Below are 16766 nucleotides of genomic sequence, written 5' to 3' on the forward strand. Positions count from 1 at the left end.
AGAGTTTATATTTTTTTTTGTAAATTTTCTTCTACGTTTTTATATTTACATGACATTTCCATGCATGTCAACTTGTCGGCTTATGTATACAAATATTTATTTGTTCATTTGACGTATAAGTGCCGCCACTTGGTGTTTTAAATGCTCTCGAGAGCTTTTTAATGTCAGTTAGTTGTCCTCTGTTAATGTTATCATTTATCTAACTGAGTAACCACGCACTTCAACAGTAACAGCGCCTGCAGGCTCTGTTAGTAGTGCTGGTTTCGTTTGCGCCAAGATATTATAGACATTATTGCCATTCGGCTTACAAATTTACACAATATATATAACCGCATTGCAGATTTTAAAATATTTGAATATTCAGTTAGGAACAAATCGCCTTGATCGGCAGTATATACTTTTTTTTATCAATTACCATCGACCATAACATAAATGTAAATAAAGTTAAACTAATTAGATTCATACAGTGGTCTCTAGTTGCAATCGATGTGTTTTTATGGCTAAAGAATATCTCATATAAACAAATGCAAAAAAATATTTATATTAAATTAAAATTATTAGCAAGGGTTAACCCTTAATTGTGTTTTTTTTTTTGCCTTGTAATATAACTAGTTTACGGTTTATGATTCTTATATTTAGAAAATAAAAATTGTTGCTTGGCAACTCTGATTGTGTATCTGCTTAACCACCCTCACTTAAGCGGATTCTCACGATTTTCCAGTTATGAGCGTAGCGTATTTATTTGTTTATGATAACATTTACGGTGTATTTGTTGTAATCCTTCGTTATTTCACGCTTTCACACGAACACATTTAACTGAAGTTGAAGTTTACTAGATGTCAAAAGAGAAAGCATATACTTTGTAGAGTTTTGCTAACTCTGTTCAACAGGTCGAGTTGCTTAGAAGCGTTTTTTTTTGCTGAATAATTGATGTAACGCGAATTGAATGTGAAGTCAGTTAGATGTGAGCAAAAAACTTCAGTTTAATAGTTTCAAATCTAATACTAAAGAAAAATGCTCGTGAGCAGCCTGTTTGCTAGCCGCAATATTCAAATATTCGACTCTACAAATAACAATTGAGATCGTTAAAGCACAGAAGCAGGTCTTCCAATCAAATAAGCCTTATTTTCAGCAAGACGGTTCGTTTTCATACAATTCAAACAATGAGAACGATATTATATACCATAGCATTATATTATTTAGGCAGTTTCGAAAGCCTACATGTAATGATATGGCATTTTTGCTATGTATTTTGTCGAGTCTTATCTTTAAATAAATTGGTTATTTATTGTATTAAGATGCCGAATGGCTTACGAATTTTATGCAATCGAAAATTTGAAGCCAGAGAGAATCGTTCCCTTGGCGTTGCATTATTCTTACGACAATCTGGTTGTAACATATATAGAAATCCCTGAAAAAACTTTGCTTTATTAATATACTTTATTATTAACATTGTTGTGTCCTAAATTCACAACTTTTAAGTAGCTGCCACAGTTTCGACGCTTTGAAAATTATTTTCTTTAATTACTTACACTTTCCATACTAGTACATATACATACATATGTACATATAACCCTTTTACCAGAGCGAGTTTGCCAATTTCCCCACTCAGTTTCACAATAAACGAGCCACATACTTAATTAGACGGTCATACGCGCGTCTATTGCTTACAAACAATGCCAACTTAGTGGCTATTCAAAACCTTTCTTCGTATTTGACAAGTGTGGCACTTAAAAACTGCCCAGAGGCTTGCCGTTGCATATATGAAAACAATATATTTTGCTGCTACAAAATGTGGCAACAAGTTTGTGCCACACTTACACTTTATTTATGGTATATGAATCACACACAGATGTATAAACACCACTTGTGCATATACATAATTCCAAGTTGCTTACAAATATACAGTTGCGCTCACATAAAAAAGTGCATACTTATTAAATGAATTGTATATAATTTCATGCACACGCACATTACATACATATACCGCAGTAATAGCTTAATTTCAGCTGCAATGCCCCTAGCATGCTGTGTCGTATACGTAACATTTAAAATGCAATGGAATGTACCATATGATTCATAATGTTACTCATACGCACGGTGTGCCAAGATCAGCAAGCCAGTGAGCATTAAGGCACGTGGTTACGTTTTGAATATAGAGATTTTTCAATTGAAAATCATATTTTAAATGACTTTTATTCATTAATAGAGCGAAAAGTTATATTAATACTACCGAATATTTTATACAGAACAGGGTAGTTCACGTGAACAGGCAACAACAAAAATAATTTCATTTGTTTTTATTTTCAACAAACTCAATATAATCACTAGAAACTATTTCAACGCTTTTAAGTGGATTAACTGTATTATTTATGGTAGGAGCCGCCAGCACTTACCTACTATCTCTCTTATCTAGATGAAAAAGAGATGTTAAATGAAAAATATAGAGCCCAGTTCTGCTCAAAGCTGCTTCGAAGCCGTTTTACAAGGCTTTCGGAACACGAACCCACTATACAGTGATTACTATAAAGCAAAATATTACTGTAAGTGCGAAATAGGTTTCACTACTATCCTCACTAAACGATATTCTGCTTTTGCCATATATAACTACATGGTTTTATGATTTTATTTCAATATTTCTCGCGAATAATTTTGAGCCATAAAAATTTTTGGTGAACTGTGTGAAATAACTTAAAATTATTGTTAAAACAAAACAATTAAATAATTTAATATATGTATATATACAAATAAAATTAAGAACTAAACGAAAAGAATTATACATACATTTAAAGCTATATATTGTAAAAGATACAGATAGGAAAAGCATGTTCTTCAGATGATATTAAGAAACCAAGGCCAGGACTTTATTTAAAAATTTCTCAAATTTTGCGCTGTGATAAAATAACAGAAAAAGTTAATTTAACGCATAAGTGCGTATACACAAATAATTTGACAAATAAGATAAAAATGTGAAGGGTAGATCATGTGGTTAGGTGTATGCCATCAACTTAGACGACGCAATGTATGAATATAACAAAAAGTAATGAAAGTGGCAGCACTAATTTGGCACTGGTACGTCTAATTGTTGTTGCACTTGCTGTTGCGGTGACTCAATTGTCGGCGCACTGACGGCACCATTCACCAATTCTGCGACGGTTGCCACAGCAGCATCAGTTATATCTGCAACAGACAATTCTGCTGCCTTTGCAGCAACTTCAGGAGACACTGGTGTTGCTAGCTCATTTGCAACAGCTGTAATGTCAGCACTAGACTCTACTCCTGTCGATATTGCAATTAATGTGTCAATGGATTTGGCTTCACCCAAGTGCAAATTGCTAACATCGTTTTCTGTTTGAATATTATTTGTGGTTGCATTTGTAGTGCCATTTAGCAGCTCCGTATCGGGAGCGGGTGAGGATTCCTTGCCGTTCTTATTGTTTTTCGATTTTTGTTTTTTGCGTTGACGTTTCTTACTCGTATCCTCCGAATGTTGCTGTTTAACAACCGATTGCACTGCTTTAGCACTAGCGTCTGAGTTCACACCGGAATTGACATTCAAAAACTTCATTTGGCTTTGAAGATTGGCGAGGGTTTGCTTTAATTCGGCACAATTTCGCGACATTATCTCCATTTTATCTTTGTCTGCTGCACCACCACTCGACGTTGCGGATGCCTGTATTTGCATGGGCTCAGGTTCTGGTGGGAGTTGCGGCATGGCGGGACATTCAATGTTATTATCACGCAACACCTTATACAGGTGTGAACGTTCATTTTGTAATGCGCGCAATAATTTTTGTAGCTGGTCCACCTGTTTGCTGCAACGCGCAGCATGTTCATCACGCTCTTTTTTCTCTGTAGCCAATTCAATAAGTATCGCATTACTCTTTTCCCATTTACTTTTCCACTCAAGTGTTTCCTTTTCTAATTTACGTGTGTTCTTAGCCATCTATCGGGAAAATTGGTTAAAAATAACAACATAGCTAAAATTTAATATTTGAATTACCCGTTCCAGTTCAACTTTGTATGTCGCGAATATATCATTGGATTTCTGTAATGAACTTTGGAAATCATCATATTTAGCTGTGTACAACGTTAGCTGCTCCTTAAGTGCCGCCTCACGTTCTGTCAATTCTTTCAGCAATTTTTGTGAATGCACAAACTTTTCCAACGCAATTTGCTTTTCTCTAATTTTATAACATTGTAGATATGTATATATATGAGTATATAAATGTTAGGCATTTACTAGCATACTCACTTTAGTAAGATTTCTTTTTCCATAGCTGCTTCAACTTGCACCTTGTTCAATTTGGCCTGATGTAATTGTGACTCCAACTGTACTTGTTCATTTAATTTCTCCAACTGTTGTTCACGCATATGATATTGTTCTGCCAACATTTTTAATCTACGTAATATGTATATATCAAAATATTTTTTCTAATTTTCATTAGCTATTGTTATACTTTTTCGTCATTTCCAAATTGTGGTCTCGCAATTTCAAATTCTCTTCATTGTTTTTAGTTAGAGATTGTGTGATCTCATTCAACGATGTTTGGAATTTCGATTGGCTTTCCTTGCGTCTTTCTTCCTCTTCCCGAATTTTCTGTATGCTCTCATTTTTCACAGACTTTATTAGCTTCTGCTGCTCGCGGCAAACTTCCTGCAATTTGTCACTAACACGTCCCGTAAACGGACAAATGAATAATAACATATATATTTAATATTCTTACTACTGTCTTACCGCATCAATACACTTTTATTGTATTCACGTTGTAAATTTTCCTTTTCTCGCAACACCGTCTCCAACTGCTTTTCCTGCACTTTCATCTCCTGTCGCAACTTTCTAGACGCTCTTTCACTTTCTACGTGCTTTCGAAGTAGAATCGCAAATTTTTCGTCCGGCGTTGTGCCAGCTGCTTCTTCCTCCAACATTTTCACGATCTATTGGAATACACCAAATATAAGGAAAAGTTAAGCATTTACTGTACAAATCACCTTGGCCCCGTTAACCGGCATGTCACCAGAAATAACTTATATCTACATCAAAATTGAAGATATTTTTCGTCGACTTACCTGTTCTTCAATCTTTTGATCCTTTTGTTTCTCATCTTTGGCCTCTTTCTTGCTCCTTCCTGTAGCCTTATCCATTTTGAAAATGTGTAAAAGTTTCCAAATTTTCACACACGGCACGTCTTGTTTTCGAATATTTTTAAAATTGTTTTCGGTGATTTCCTTATTAGGATAAAAATCTTCTAATATGTCAAACTACATGACAACCGATAGGAATGCCAGGTCTGTTTATATTTTGCATATGCTGCCGAGTTATTAGCAAATAAGTTTTAAAAACTATTCAATCATTCAACTAAGTAACTCAAATCAGAGAATGTATATTTTACACTCTCTGCTCAAATATTTATTACTCCATCATAATAAAAGAGTTTAGCATTTGAACCAAGTTAAAATATACGTCATAGTTATATTAAAACTGAAAATTATATTAATACAAGGATAATTATTCTATAAGTATTTAGTAACAACTTAAATTAAAACATTATGAATTATATACAAAATGTGACTAAAAATTAGTCAAATTTTTATTGTCTTAATACGCTTTTAATATTAGAGATATAACAAATTTTACAAAAATTTTCTTAACACATTCTTTAATGGCCACACATTTCTGGCAGCGCTATAAATTCCAATCAGAATCCACGAACGAGTCTCGTTTGCCGAACGATTATCCGAATTACCATCCATTTAATCAATAGGTGGTTTTTTTCATGTGACTACGCTTGTCACACATCGAACGTCACTTGGTGTTTTCTCCTTGTCTTGTGTGGAACGAAGTTAGAAAAAATTTACAGCGTAGTTAAGTGACTTTATTAAAGTTTTCTTAAAATATTAAAAGTGAAAATGACTAGCCAAACGCAAGGTATCCAACAGCTGCTCGCTGCAGAAAAGAAAGCCGCCGAAAAGGTAGCAGAAGCTAGAAAACGTAAGTAAAACAGCAATAAAAACAAGTGTTTTTCTACTTGTTAACTAGTCACCCAACCCCGTAACGAACAATCAAAGGGGTCATGTGATAAGCAAAAATTCAGCAAAGTAGTTATTAACTGCTTTGAAAAGTTTATATGCTTTTCTGATGCATTAATTATTTTAATATTTCAGGCAAGGCAAGAAGATTGAAGCAAGCCAAGGATGAGGCCACCGAAGAAATTGAGAAATATCGCCAAGAACGTGAACGTCAGTTCAAAGAATTCGAAGCCAAGGTATATTTCTAATAATCAAATAAATTTTTAATATATTAAAAATTAAATTTCAAAATAAGAAATAAATATTTTATTAGATTTGCAACTAAAATGAAAACAAATCACTTTCTAACTTCTTTATAGCACATGGGCTCGCGTGAAGGTGTAGCCGCGAAAATCGATGCTGACACCCGCACTAAATTATCCGAAATGGACCGTTCGATTTCCACTCGCAAAGAACCTGTAATAGAGGAAGTCCTACAATTTGTGTACAACATTTCTCCCGAATTGCACAAAAACTTTGTACAGAACTAAATGGTTTTAGCCTTTTAGCCAGGGTGAAGGGATAAATGCCAACTTGCATGCATTTCTTTTATTCGTCGTGTACTTGTAAAGTTAATTAATGAACTAACCAAACAAACTAGCTAACTAAGCAGCATATTCCCAAAATTTCGTATACGTTCCATTTAAATTCATATTTGTGGTGGTGTTTCGCCTTTACTTAAAAAAATTCCAGATATCAGCGTTTCCATTCACTGAAGGTCACTACTTAAAATATAAATACAAAAGTGGGCGCAAATGCACCGAATGATTTGAAGCTAAAATATTCAAAGTATTAAGCCGAAAAGTATGAAGAAAATGTATGCTATCATTGTTATTATAAAGTGTAACTAATATAACTTGTGTTCTTGTTATTATGCAATAGTTAAAGAAAAAAGTGTGAATATTCAATAAAAGTTCATTCATATTTTTCTTTTATGGCCTAGAAATTCTCTAATTTTACTATCTTTTTGAAAAAGTTATTTCCATTGCACATGAAAAGTGATCAGCTGATAATCAGTCAGTCTAATTGGATTCACTCATGTGACCTACAAATCAGAAGAGTATCTAAAAAAAACGAGTTTTTATTGAGAAGTTACAAACCACGTACATTTATATGTGCGTAATTGCATGTTTGTAACTAGTATTTTATTGGCATTTATTTACTATTTAAAATTTTAAACAACTTGGCAGGTTGCATATAATATATCCGTTTAGAAACTATTATTCCGTCAGAAAAACCAAAAAGATTTGTTAGATGTCTTGCAACAGTAACAATAACCATTGACGATGGACACTGAATAAAAATGTTTTTTGATTGTTTGGAGTGATTTGGGTCAATTATCTGAAGAAACACACAGATAAATCTTTAATTTATGAAAAATAATGGTGAAAGATATTTTACTAGATATTGAGTAAATAATAAGAAAATATATATGAAATAAAACCCCTGGATACATCAAACTTAGTATCCGCTTTTAAAATGAATGTAGAAGCGTGAATAAAAGCCTAGTCAAGTCCGCCTGTCTGAATATACGCGAAATAGTCCCTCAGTTTTTGAGATATCGCTCTGAAATTTTGCACACGTACTTTTCTCCCCAAGATCGGAACTCATTTGTCAGAACCGGCGCTATCGGACCACTATAGCTTATAGCTACCATACAAACTGAACGATCAAAGTTAAGTACTTGCATAAACAACTTTTTTATTTCACAAGATATCTTAATTTTTATTTATGATAGTACCAAATAATTAGGTACCCGGTACTAATTTTTTTTTTTAACACAAAGTGGCAACACATTACAACATATGATTGTGTTAACCACTCACCCATAAAACTTTTGACATTAGTCATTTGTAATTTTGTTTATTTTTGTATTTACAAAAATTTTCGTAAATTTCCTACTTTGAAGCTATAAAATAATTATAACGACTAAAAATCGAATTTATAAAAACAAAGGGTGAATATAAGTAGTGCCACGCTATGAAATCGGGTACATTTCGAAACACACAATGGGATCCTATGTTGCTCATAGCACAGATCATCTCAATGCAATCCTGCGTCTATTTCACTTTGGGATTATTGGTGTTTATTGCTAATATATTGGCCGGTGATAATTACACATTGGATAATGTTTTTGAGTATCATGTATGTATGTCAAGTAATAAAGCAATAAACGCATACTAATGTTAATTATTTATTAAAACGCGAACAAGGAAATACATATATCAGATGCAGGCGGACGTCTCATAATTCTCGCGTTTGTACTGAATTCATTTATTGCTTCCTTAGCGCTTTGGTTTATTGTACGACGTGCGAAATTATGCTTAGATTTTAGGTGAGTGTATATAAAACTATTCGTTTTCTATTTGATTTATTTAACGAAAAATTGCGTTTCAGTTGCACATTCCACATTTTACATTTACTTATTTGTTGGTGGTATAATTCGAATTTTCCTTCAAATATTAGTTGGTGGCTATTGAATGCCATTACAACGACGATAATGTGTATAGGTGGCGAATTCTTGTGTCTTAAATCCGAATTGAAAGAAATACCCGTTGGCTACGCAGCTCTTAATCAAAAATCTGATGTTTAAATTCCCGACAATTTGTATGTAAGCTATGGGACGACAACGTATTTAACTTTAGGATAACTGAAAAAGTTAAATGAAATATTCGTGATTTATGTTTATATTTATATTTGTTCATAATAATTATATTTAATATTGTAATAAAATTTACAACTACATTTAATATCATAATATCGCAAACTTTCTTAAATTATAATACAAAATTGTATCCTTTACCAAAGTGAAAGAGATGAATAATAATTATTTAAATAAGTATATTAAAAATCATATAATTTAATTAAAACAAGAAAAAATCTACCTATTATACCTAATACTCTTCACAAATGCAAAAGAATCCATATAAGAACTTAATTTTTATGGGTCAGCTAAATGATATAGTAGTCCCATAAAAACAATTTCTTCGGAAACTGTATCGATATCTTGGACAATAATCTATTCCACATTTCGTGAAGATATCTTGTCAAAAAAAAAAGTTTTTCATGCAAGAACACGATTTGATCGTTGTTGTTGTAACGGTTATCTAGTTATCGTTCATTTTGTATGGTAGCTATATGCTATATATCGGCGGTTTCAACAAATGAGCAGCTTCTTGGAGGGAAAATTATATCTCAAAAATTTAGTACTGGTTAGTGTATATACAGACAGACATCTAACCGATTTATTTTATTACTTGCAAATGTTTCTGAATTTGTTCGAAAGACGCCATTTCGTTAATTCTCATGATTTTAACTGATAATCAATGTCTTCATATAAATTTTTTGTAGAAATTTTAGTATTTGAAATTGTTTAGATAGATAGATATGAATAGAGGTCTGCACCACGACCTATGGTCTATTGTACCCTCTCATAAGTCAACAATGCTGCACCACGACCTACGGTCTATTGTACCCTCTCATAAGTCAACCACTCTAGCCCCAACATATATATGAACTCCAATATACTGTTGGTGCTAGTGAAGCGATGCGATCCCCGTTTAGAAACATGGATACCAGGGCCTTAATTCTGCGTCTGCTGACTTCTGTGCAGTCCACTAGCAGGTGTTCTAGGGTTCCGACCCCATTTCACAAAACCGATAGTTTGCAGAAGAGACAGCCCATTGAAATTGTTTACTTACTCTCTTCCCGCAATAAATAATAATTTATTTTAGTTTTCATTTGCTAAAAAGTACATTTATTTAGCAAACTTGTTTAATATATGTATATTTTTATTGTATTTTGTAGGTTCGTAGTAATTAACTATTTGAAATTGCTGTTGCTGATGATTTCTTCTATATTTTCTTGTATCCGCTGTGTACTTCTTTTATAGTTTTTAGTTTTATTTTGCAAACGGGCTTTTCACGTTTTATATATTTTTTGTTTTTCATATGGATTTACATTTTATTACATTCGTGCTTTTTAATGCAGTTACATTTATTTAATTTAATAATAATAAAATGAAATTGAAAAATGTAATTGTAATTATTAAATGGGTTCTTTTTCTTTTTTAAGTTTTTTTTTTTGTAATTATTAAAATCGAGTGAGTGCTTTCGAAAGTATTATGTACTACGTATTTTCCCAGAGCGAATTCGATTATTTAAAGATCGATCTAACAGCTTGTTCAACCACACCTTTTTCAATACATTACCAATGCTTTTGGTTCCAACCACGGACCACGGACTGTGTATCCACTTCTACTCAAATCATTCATTCATTCATGCATCCAGTTCAAATTTTAATGTGCCTTGTCATTCGTGCTCTTTTTTTAAATTGATCATATTGCATATGCTTACGCTTTTTTTCATTCATGTATTTATATTTCCAATTTAAAATAATTTCTTTCAATTGTTGTAGTGTCCATTTTTCACAAATGTCGCATTCGTTAGTTTTTCCAGTGCTTTTTTTGCACGTCCTTATGCGGAAGTTTTTAGTCATGATTATGAAAAATCGTATTTGGATACACTTATATTTTGGTGTTCGTAAGTATAGTAAGTGTGTGAAATCCTTTTCGATATATGTGTGTACATTTTTTGGGTGTGGGGAGGGATGTCTGTTTCTTATTCAAATGTCAATGTGTTTATGCTATGCTTTAATGTTTGCTCTTTTATAAAATTAATAATCTATACATAAATAATAGTAATTAATATATTTTATTTAAATATTCAGAAAGTTCCTTTTTTTTTGCGCTTCTGATTCTGCTTTTCTTCGTATTTTTTGCGTTTTTTTTTTTGTCTTCTGTACGCATTATTGTTAATCGTTTTTGCTCTGCACTCTCTCAATTCTCGACTTCTGTTCTTGCTAATTTCATATTTTCATTGTTTTTCATAAAATCATATTATACTTTTAATATTTTTTCGCTTTCAGCGGATATTCGCAATCAGTTCGTTTTATTTAACTTCCCCACCAATCGGGGCCACCGGAGTTTGTGTTAGAATGCGATGATGAATAGCTACCGCCATAGGAGCCACCGCCACCGCCGCCACCACCGCCACTACCGCCGCTATTGCCATAGTAGCCACCGCCAGAGCTACCACCTGAAAAAGTAAGAGAGAAATTTAGTTTCACAAAAAAGCTTGTTCCAACATTCAGAATGAAGTCATACAATTAAAGCATAACTTATGACCCGAAAAACTATAGTCACTTTGCGATATGCCTAATACTATGTAGAAACATACCATTGCTGCGATACGATCCGCCACCACTACGTGGGCCACCACCGCCGCCAGTACGTGGGCCACCACCTCCGCCAGGCGTTTGACGGTAATCGCGCGAACCAAAACCGCCTCCATAGCGTCCACCACCACCACCACCGCCGCCGCCTCCACGTCGTCTATTACCACCATGTGAGCGGTCTGAGGACGACATATCTTCAAGAAATACCGGGATTTCCTGTTTTGTTTCGATGAGCAACTCCAGCAAATCTCCACATATATTGCGATTCTTTTCATTGAAAAATGATGTAGCTACACCAAGATTACCCATACGGCCTGTACGACCGATACGATGTACGTATTCCTCGACATCAGAAGGTAAATCAAAGTTAATGACGTGCTTTACGTGCGGAATATCCAGACCACGTGCTGCCACCGCGGTGGCAACTAAGATGGGACAGTCACCGGAACGGAAACAGCGCAAAGCTTCCTCACGCTCCTTTTGTGTGCGGTCTCCATGAATGCTTGTCACCGGGTGATTGCATTGGTAGAGGAATTCCTCCAGTGCGTCGGCCCCCTTCTTCGTCTCCACGAAAATCAAAGTGAGACTATCCTTGGAATACTCGACTCCTTCGCGTATTGATGATAATAAATCAAGCAAATAAGAACGCTTATCTTGTTCATATACCCATAATATTGTTTGGGTAATATTTTCAGAAGTGGAACCAACACGTCCGACAGCCAAAAATATATAATTACTTAGAAAATCTGAAGCTAACTCTTGAATTTGTTTGGGGAAGGTAGCGGAGAACATCAAGGTTTGCCTCTGACCGGTTGGTGGCATATTCGATTGCTCGACAATGCGACGTATTTGAGGTTCGAAACCCATGTCCAACATACGATCGGCTTCATCCAATACCAAAAATCGTATGTTGTCCAAACCCACTTTACCGCGTGTAATCATATCCTCCAGACGACCCGGCGTGGCCACAATCAGATGACAGCCGCGATCCAATTCGCGCATTTGCTCACTCGTATTATTGCCGCCATAAAGAACGGCGGGACGCATGCGTGAGCGATAAGCGAATTTCTTGGCCTCCTCGAAAATCTGTGTGGCGAGCTCGCGCGTCGGTGCCAGCACTAGGCCGAGCGGATACTGCTTGCGGCGACTGTACTGGCGATTATTTTGCGGTGGCGGGGTTATGCCATGCTCATACATCTGATTAAGAATGGGCAGCAAAAAAGCTGCTGTCTTGCCCGATCCGGTCTGTGCGCAGGCCATTAAATCGCGCCCATTTATAATGATTGGGATCGCATATTTCTGCACCGGTGTCGGTTTATCATATCTAGCCAACATCACATTATTGCGTACGATCTCGGTCAGCTGCACGTCATCAAATGATGTGATGTTAGTCGGTACATTCTGGCCCGTCGCCTCCACGGGTATATCCTCGTATTTGTCAAAGTTAATACCGGTGTTACCGACACCGAAAAGCTCTTGCTCAACGCGTTCGTCACGTGGCCCCAATTTAGTGTAATCAACGTCGCCGCGCCGATCTTCTTTCCAGCGCCCGCCATAGTTCCGTTCTCCTCCACTGCTGCTGCCGCCACGTTCATTATGTTGCTGCCCAACGTCCTCGGGACGACGTTCTGGTTCCTGCCAACGATCGTTGCGCGGTTGTTGTGGCTGAGTTTGATCGTCCAAAACTTCACTATTTCGAATGCTGTTGCTACCGCCGCCGCCGCCGCCTTGGCCGCGTCCTCCACGATAGCCACCGTTTTCACGTCGGTCAAATGTTCGCGTATTTTGTTGGCCGCGTCCTCCGCGATTCCAATCGTCACCACCACGCTGTTGCCGTGACTCTCCGTCTCCTTTGAGAAGAAATAATACAGATAATGAAATTTACGACAACTTAATTATCTATAATTTTTTTTTTTTTAAATAAATGTTTAGACAAAATGAAAGATTTAAATGGCTAACTTACCGTCAACACCGCTATTGTTATCTTCGTATCTGTTACCACCACGACGTCCGCCGTAGCCACCACCAGAATTGTTATAACCACGACCACCACCGCCTCTACGATATTCTCCACCACCGCCGCCGCGCTGTTCTCTACCTTCGTACTTTGTCGATGGAGCTCCTTCCTCGCGATTATCACTATTAGCGTTAGGTGCGCTGTTACCACCTTCGCGAAGATGAGGAGGTATATAAACGCCGGAATTGGATGAACTCTTCGTTGTTATGGGGCTGCTATTATTAGCTTTGCCGCCATTCAAGTCCAGACCAGCAACCTTTAAATAATATTTTCCAATTAATGTGACAATATTATAAAATACTAATTTAAACAAGTTAACGAGGAATACGTGCGGGCAGGGAGTAGGCGCTGTAATATTTCGACAAGAACTTACTAACTCTCTAACCATTTTTGCTGAGGTTTTTCGTTATGACATTTCAAAAATGAAAAATTCTAACTTTTGACGTACAATAAAAACAGATTTCTTGCTTTATTTTGTAAGTGAAATTTCTTTATATCATCGTCTGATAGCCTGTCTGCCAATAAATTTATTTAATTGAGTTTCATTGTGATTAAAAATAAATTTTGATAATTAGTGAGTTACAAGTATTTATTAATATTCCTATTAATTACAGTATAAATGTTAACATTCAAAAATATACTGCAAAATCACCTTACACGCGATAGACCTTGAACAAAAAAAAAACACATGCATGTATATACATATCTATTTACAAACGACCCCGTGACGCGTATTTTATTAGGCCACGCGCTTGATATCAAACACTTTTGCGAAATAAAGAGATGTTCGCATGAAATAGAATTGAAAAAATTAAAAAAAAAAAAAGCTCCACTGCAAGGAAAACTGAGATAAACAGATAATTCAGCTTAATTGTTCAGATGTCGGTCTACGAAGCGCAAAACAATGTAAAAACCACCATAATTTTAGTATATAACAACAATATATGAAATTACGCCACTCCGTCGAGAAACGCAAGAGATTTCTAATTATTTTCGCAATCGTCTTCCACACAAATACAGTGACAAATTAATATCAACTCTGGGCTTAATAGCAATAAGAAATAATAATAATGGACACGATGGCAAATTAATAAACCGATTTACCACGTCATTATTTATAACGTCATTCATGAATTAGACATTTGTTGAGTAATTCATTCATAGACGTAAATACTATAGTAAGAAGGGAGTCTGTTTGTCTAGACTAGAACACTCAAAAATATTTATTATTTGACGATCATATAAATATATATGTAGATACATTTAGACGAGATCACTTAACCCAAACTACGTTCATTTTTTTTTGCAGCTATTCCTATTGCCTTAACATGGATTTGTGTCGTGATATTTATTGCGCGCGAAAAGCTTAGTAATTAACGAATAAATACACATATAACCTACGTATTGAAATGCTAACGAAATGCGTAAAAACCAGAATCAATTTTTTGAACACATTTATAGATGTAGTCTACATCTAGATACTTTTAGCTATAATACTGGATATGTAAATATTATTAGGTTTATAAAAAACCTACAAAACTGAAACTAGGTAGCAAAAATCCAAGTCTCGATCATAAGAGTTCTTTTGTAGTGTGTACAATGGTATAGTTGAGATATGCAAAGCAAAAAATTCACAGCCATATATGACACCGATAATGACGTTGACAATGATGCTAACAGGGCCAAAGTCGCCCGGCAACAATGCGCGAGTTCATCTTTGCTTCGTGCGAATGAAAAAGTCGAAGCAAAAGTCAAAGAACATCATATTTTTTTGTTTTCAATACCGTCATATATAATCCACTCATACAAAAGGAATTAGTCCGTGCTAATTTAATAATAAAAAAATGTATTTAAAAAAAAAAACAAAAAAAAGTATTCATTTGACCAAAGATTGTGTGAAAATATGTTAAATTTGAAATTAAATTTATATGTATTTGAATATTTATTAATTTAAGAACTGAATTGTAAAATATTTTATTATTAATTAATTCGATTATGCAGTACGTAAAGAACAGTAAGATTAATATACAATACAAACCTTAAAAAACAAACTTTATTACATAAAGTATTGTAGTTTTTATCGGCAATGATGGCAGGTGTACAAAAGTTTTTGCAATATAAATCGAATAATACCAATTGTCTCGCATGTGGTTACCATACATATATCTTGTGGGTAAATCGACATTACTTTTTACTAGATGGTTATAATTTTTAAGCCAGAAATAAATAATATACAAGATGAAGAATCACCCACTACCTCTCCATTTCAAAAATTACAAGGCCCGAAAATACACAATGCAAGCGCAAAGCAACAATTGCCCGGAAAGACATTAAAAGTCAGTGAAATTTAACTCGGCTCAAATAAACCCGAACGAAACGAAATGGAATAGCACAAATCCAGCAACCGGAACGAAGTGAAAACTCTTTTAGGTTTTACAATAATGAAAGTAATATAAAAGATAAGAAATATAATGGTTGACATGGCATATAGAAAAAAAATACAAAAAAAAAAGGTACCAACCAATTAAAATAAGGAACAGATAAGTACAATGCAAAACGAAAACGAAACGATGAAATTGCACGAGCGCAACACGAAGGGGTTGAAACGAGTGGGAAATACAGCGCTAACGACCGCGACTGAGAAAAAGAAAGGACAGCATGTGTGCATGCACAATGTTATGAAATCAATAATTTTTTTAATAATAAACAATTAAATATCTTCATTAAAATTTATAAACCACTCCACTCGCAGTATTATTGGTTTAATTAAAAATGCGGTATAGTAATTAATTATATGCACGCAACTTACCTGCTGCTCTAGACCTGTGCCATTTTGGTTAATAGCATTACTCATATTACCCTCCAATCAGTTGCTGGTTTTTTCTTTCTTTCCGTTTAGGAAAATCTCGAATACGTGCTCACTTGCTTACACTGCTTCTATTGTATATAGAAATCGAGAACAAATAAAATACTAAATTGTCTTTTCTCTATCTCTTAAGAGTCTCAGTTAAATGAAAATTATTTTTTTTTGTCTGTGGATGTATATTCTTTTTAACTATCTCATCAGTTACTTCAAAGACTAATGAAATTTCAAGTAGTTATTTTCGCTGATTATATTTAACACTTTTATTAAGGAAATAGTTTTTTCTAGTTGAATATCACCAACTATTAGTAATTTAGAAAAACTTGTACTAAGTTTTCACAATTTTTCTGCACACGAACGTGAAACGCGTCGAACGTCTACTTCACTCGTTCAGTAAAAGAAAAAGAAAAATGGCCGAACTCAGCCGATTGCTTAAACTATTGAAACGATGAAATGTGCAAAGCAGGGATGCTTCTGTGGAACCTAATTCCAAATGCAAGCAAAAATATAAAAATTCGTAATTCCAAAATAAATATTTTTTGTTTCTAATTTAACTATTGAATATCACATATCACTTTTGTT

At 34.6% G+C, this 16766-nt stretch overlaps 4 protein-coding genes across 4 annotated transcripts; 2 read left to right on the forward strand and 2 right to left on the reverse strand.

Annotated features, from left to right (window-relative positions):
• Nucleotides 1-2828: 2828 nt before the first annotated feature.
• LOC106627673 (gamma-taxilin) lies at nucleotides 2829-5263 on the reverse strand. Its single transcript, XM_014247862.3, has 6 exons — nucleotides 5071-5263; nucleotides 4739-4938; nucleotides 4461-4670; nucleotides 4256-4402; nucleotides 4004-4184; nucleotides 2829-3946 (listed from the first exon to the last, which is right to left on the reverse strand). The coding sequence occupies exons 1-6, from the start codon at nucleotides 5143-5145 to the stop codon at nucleotides 3059-3061; spliced, it is 1701 nt and encodes a 566-aa protein (XP_014103337.3). The 5' UTR covers nucleotides 5146-5263; the 3' UTR covers nucleotides 2829-3058.
• A 521-nt stretch (nucleotides 5264-5784) lies between these two features.
• Vha13 (V-type proton ATPase subunit Vha13) lies at nucleotides 5785-7015 on the forward strand. The gene is made up of 3 exons (XM_014247865.3): nucleotides 5785-5992; nucleotides 6166-6266; nucleotides 6390-7015. The coding sequence occupies exons 1-3, from the start codon at nucleotides 5911-5913 to the stop codon at nucleotides 6558-6560; spliced, it is 354 nt and encodes a 117-aa protein (XP_014103340.1). The 5' UTR covers nucleotides 5785-5910; the 3' UTR covers nucleotides 6561-7015.
• An 879-nt stretch (nucleotides 7016-7894) lies between these two features.
• Sys1 (Sys1 golgi trafficking protein) lies at nucleotides 7895-8827 on the forward strand. The gene is made up of 3 exons (XM_014247892.3): nucleotides 7895-8214; nucleotides 8283-8404; nucleotides 8467-8827. The coding sequence occupies exons 1-3, from the start codon at nucleotides 8050-8052 to the stop codon at nucleotides 8660-8662; spliced, it is 483 nt and encodes a 160-aa protein (XP_014103367.3). The 5' UTR covers nucleotides 7895-8049; the 3' UTR covers nucleotides 8663-8827.
• Nucleotides 8828-10107: 1280 nt separating this feature from the next.
• On the reverse strand, nucleotides 10108-16588 carry bel (ATP-dependent RNA helicase bel). The gene is made up of 4 exons (XM_036377909.2): nucleotides 16131-16588; nucleotides 13268-13577; nucleotides 11307-13154; nucleotides 10108-11165 (listed from the first exon to the last, which is right to left on the reverse strand). The coding sequence occupies exons 1-4, from the start codon at nucleotides 16173-16175 to the stop codon at nucleotides 11023-11025; spliced, it is 2346 nt and encodes a 781-aa protein (XP_036233802.2). The 5' UTR covers nucleotides 16176-16588; the 3' UTR covers nucleotides 10108-11022.
• Nucleotides 16589-16766: the final 178 nt, after the last annotated feature.

Source organism: Bactrocera oleae, chromosome 2, assembly GCF_042242935.1.
Source record: "Bactrocera oleae isolate idBacOlea1 chromosome 2, idBacOlea1, whole genome shotgun sequence".
In the NCBI taxonomy this organism is placed as follows: domain Eukaryota; kingdom Metazoa; phylum Arthropoda; class Insecta; order Diptera; family Tephritidae; genus Bactrocera; species Bactrocera oleae.

Coding starts and splice junctions, on each gene's coding strand:
- Vha13 (XM_014247865.3), top strand. CDS start 5,911: ATGACTAGCCAAACGCAAGGTATCCAACAGCTGCTCGCTGCAGAAAAG. Junction 5,993..6,165: donor GGTAGCAGAAGCTAGAAAAC/GTAAGTAAAACA, acceptor TTAATATTTCAG/GCAAGGCAAGAAGATTGAAG. Junction 6,267..6,389: donor TCAAAGAATTCGAAGCCAAG/GTATATTTCTAA, acceptor ACTTCTTTATAG/CACATGGGCTCGCGTGAAGG.
- Sys1 (XM_014247892.3), top strand. CDS start 8,050: ATGAAATCGGGTACATTTCGAAACACACAATGGGATCCTATGTTGCTC. Junction 8,215..8,282: donor ATAATGTTTTTGAGTATCAT/GTATGTATGTCA, acceptor AACGCGAACAAG/GAAATACATATATCAGATGC. Junction 8,405..8,466: donor AAATTATGCTTAGATTTTAG/GTGAGTGTATAT, acceptor ATTGCGTTTCAG/TTGCACATTCCACATTTTAC.
- bel (XM_036377909.2), bottom strand. CDS start 16,175: ATGAGTAATGCTATTAACCAAAATGGCACAGGTCTAGAGCAGCAG. Junction 13,578..16,130: donor GCACAGGTCTAGAGCAGCAG/GTAAGTTGCGTG, acceptor TATTATTTAAAG/GTTGCTGGTCTGGACTTGAA. Junction 11,166..11,306: donor CGGATCGTATCGCAGCAATG/GTATGTTTCTAC, acceptor TTACTTTTTCAG/GTGGTAGCTCTGGCGGTGGC.
- LOC106627673 (XM_014247862.3), bottom strand. CDS start 5,145: ATGGATAAGGCTACAGGAAGGAGCAAGAAAGAGGCCAAAGATGAGAAA. Junction 4,403..4,460: donor AATTTGGAAATGACGAAAAA/GTATAACAATAG, acceptor CATATTACGTAG/ATTAAAAATGTTGGCAGAAC. Junction 3,947..4,003: donor ACAAAGTTGAACTGGAACGG/GTAATTCAAATA, acceptor TTTTCCCGATAG/ATGGCTAAGAACACACGTAA.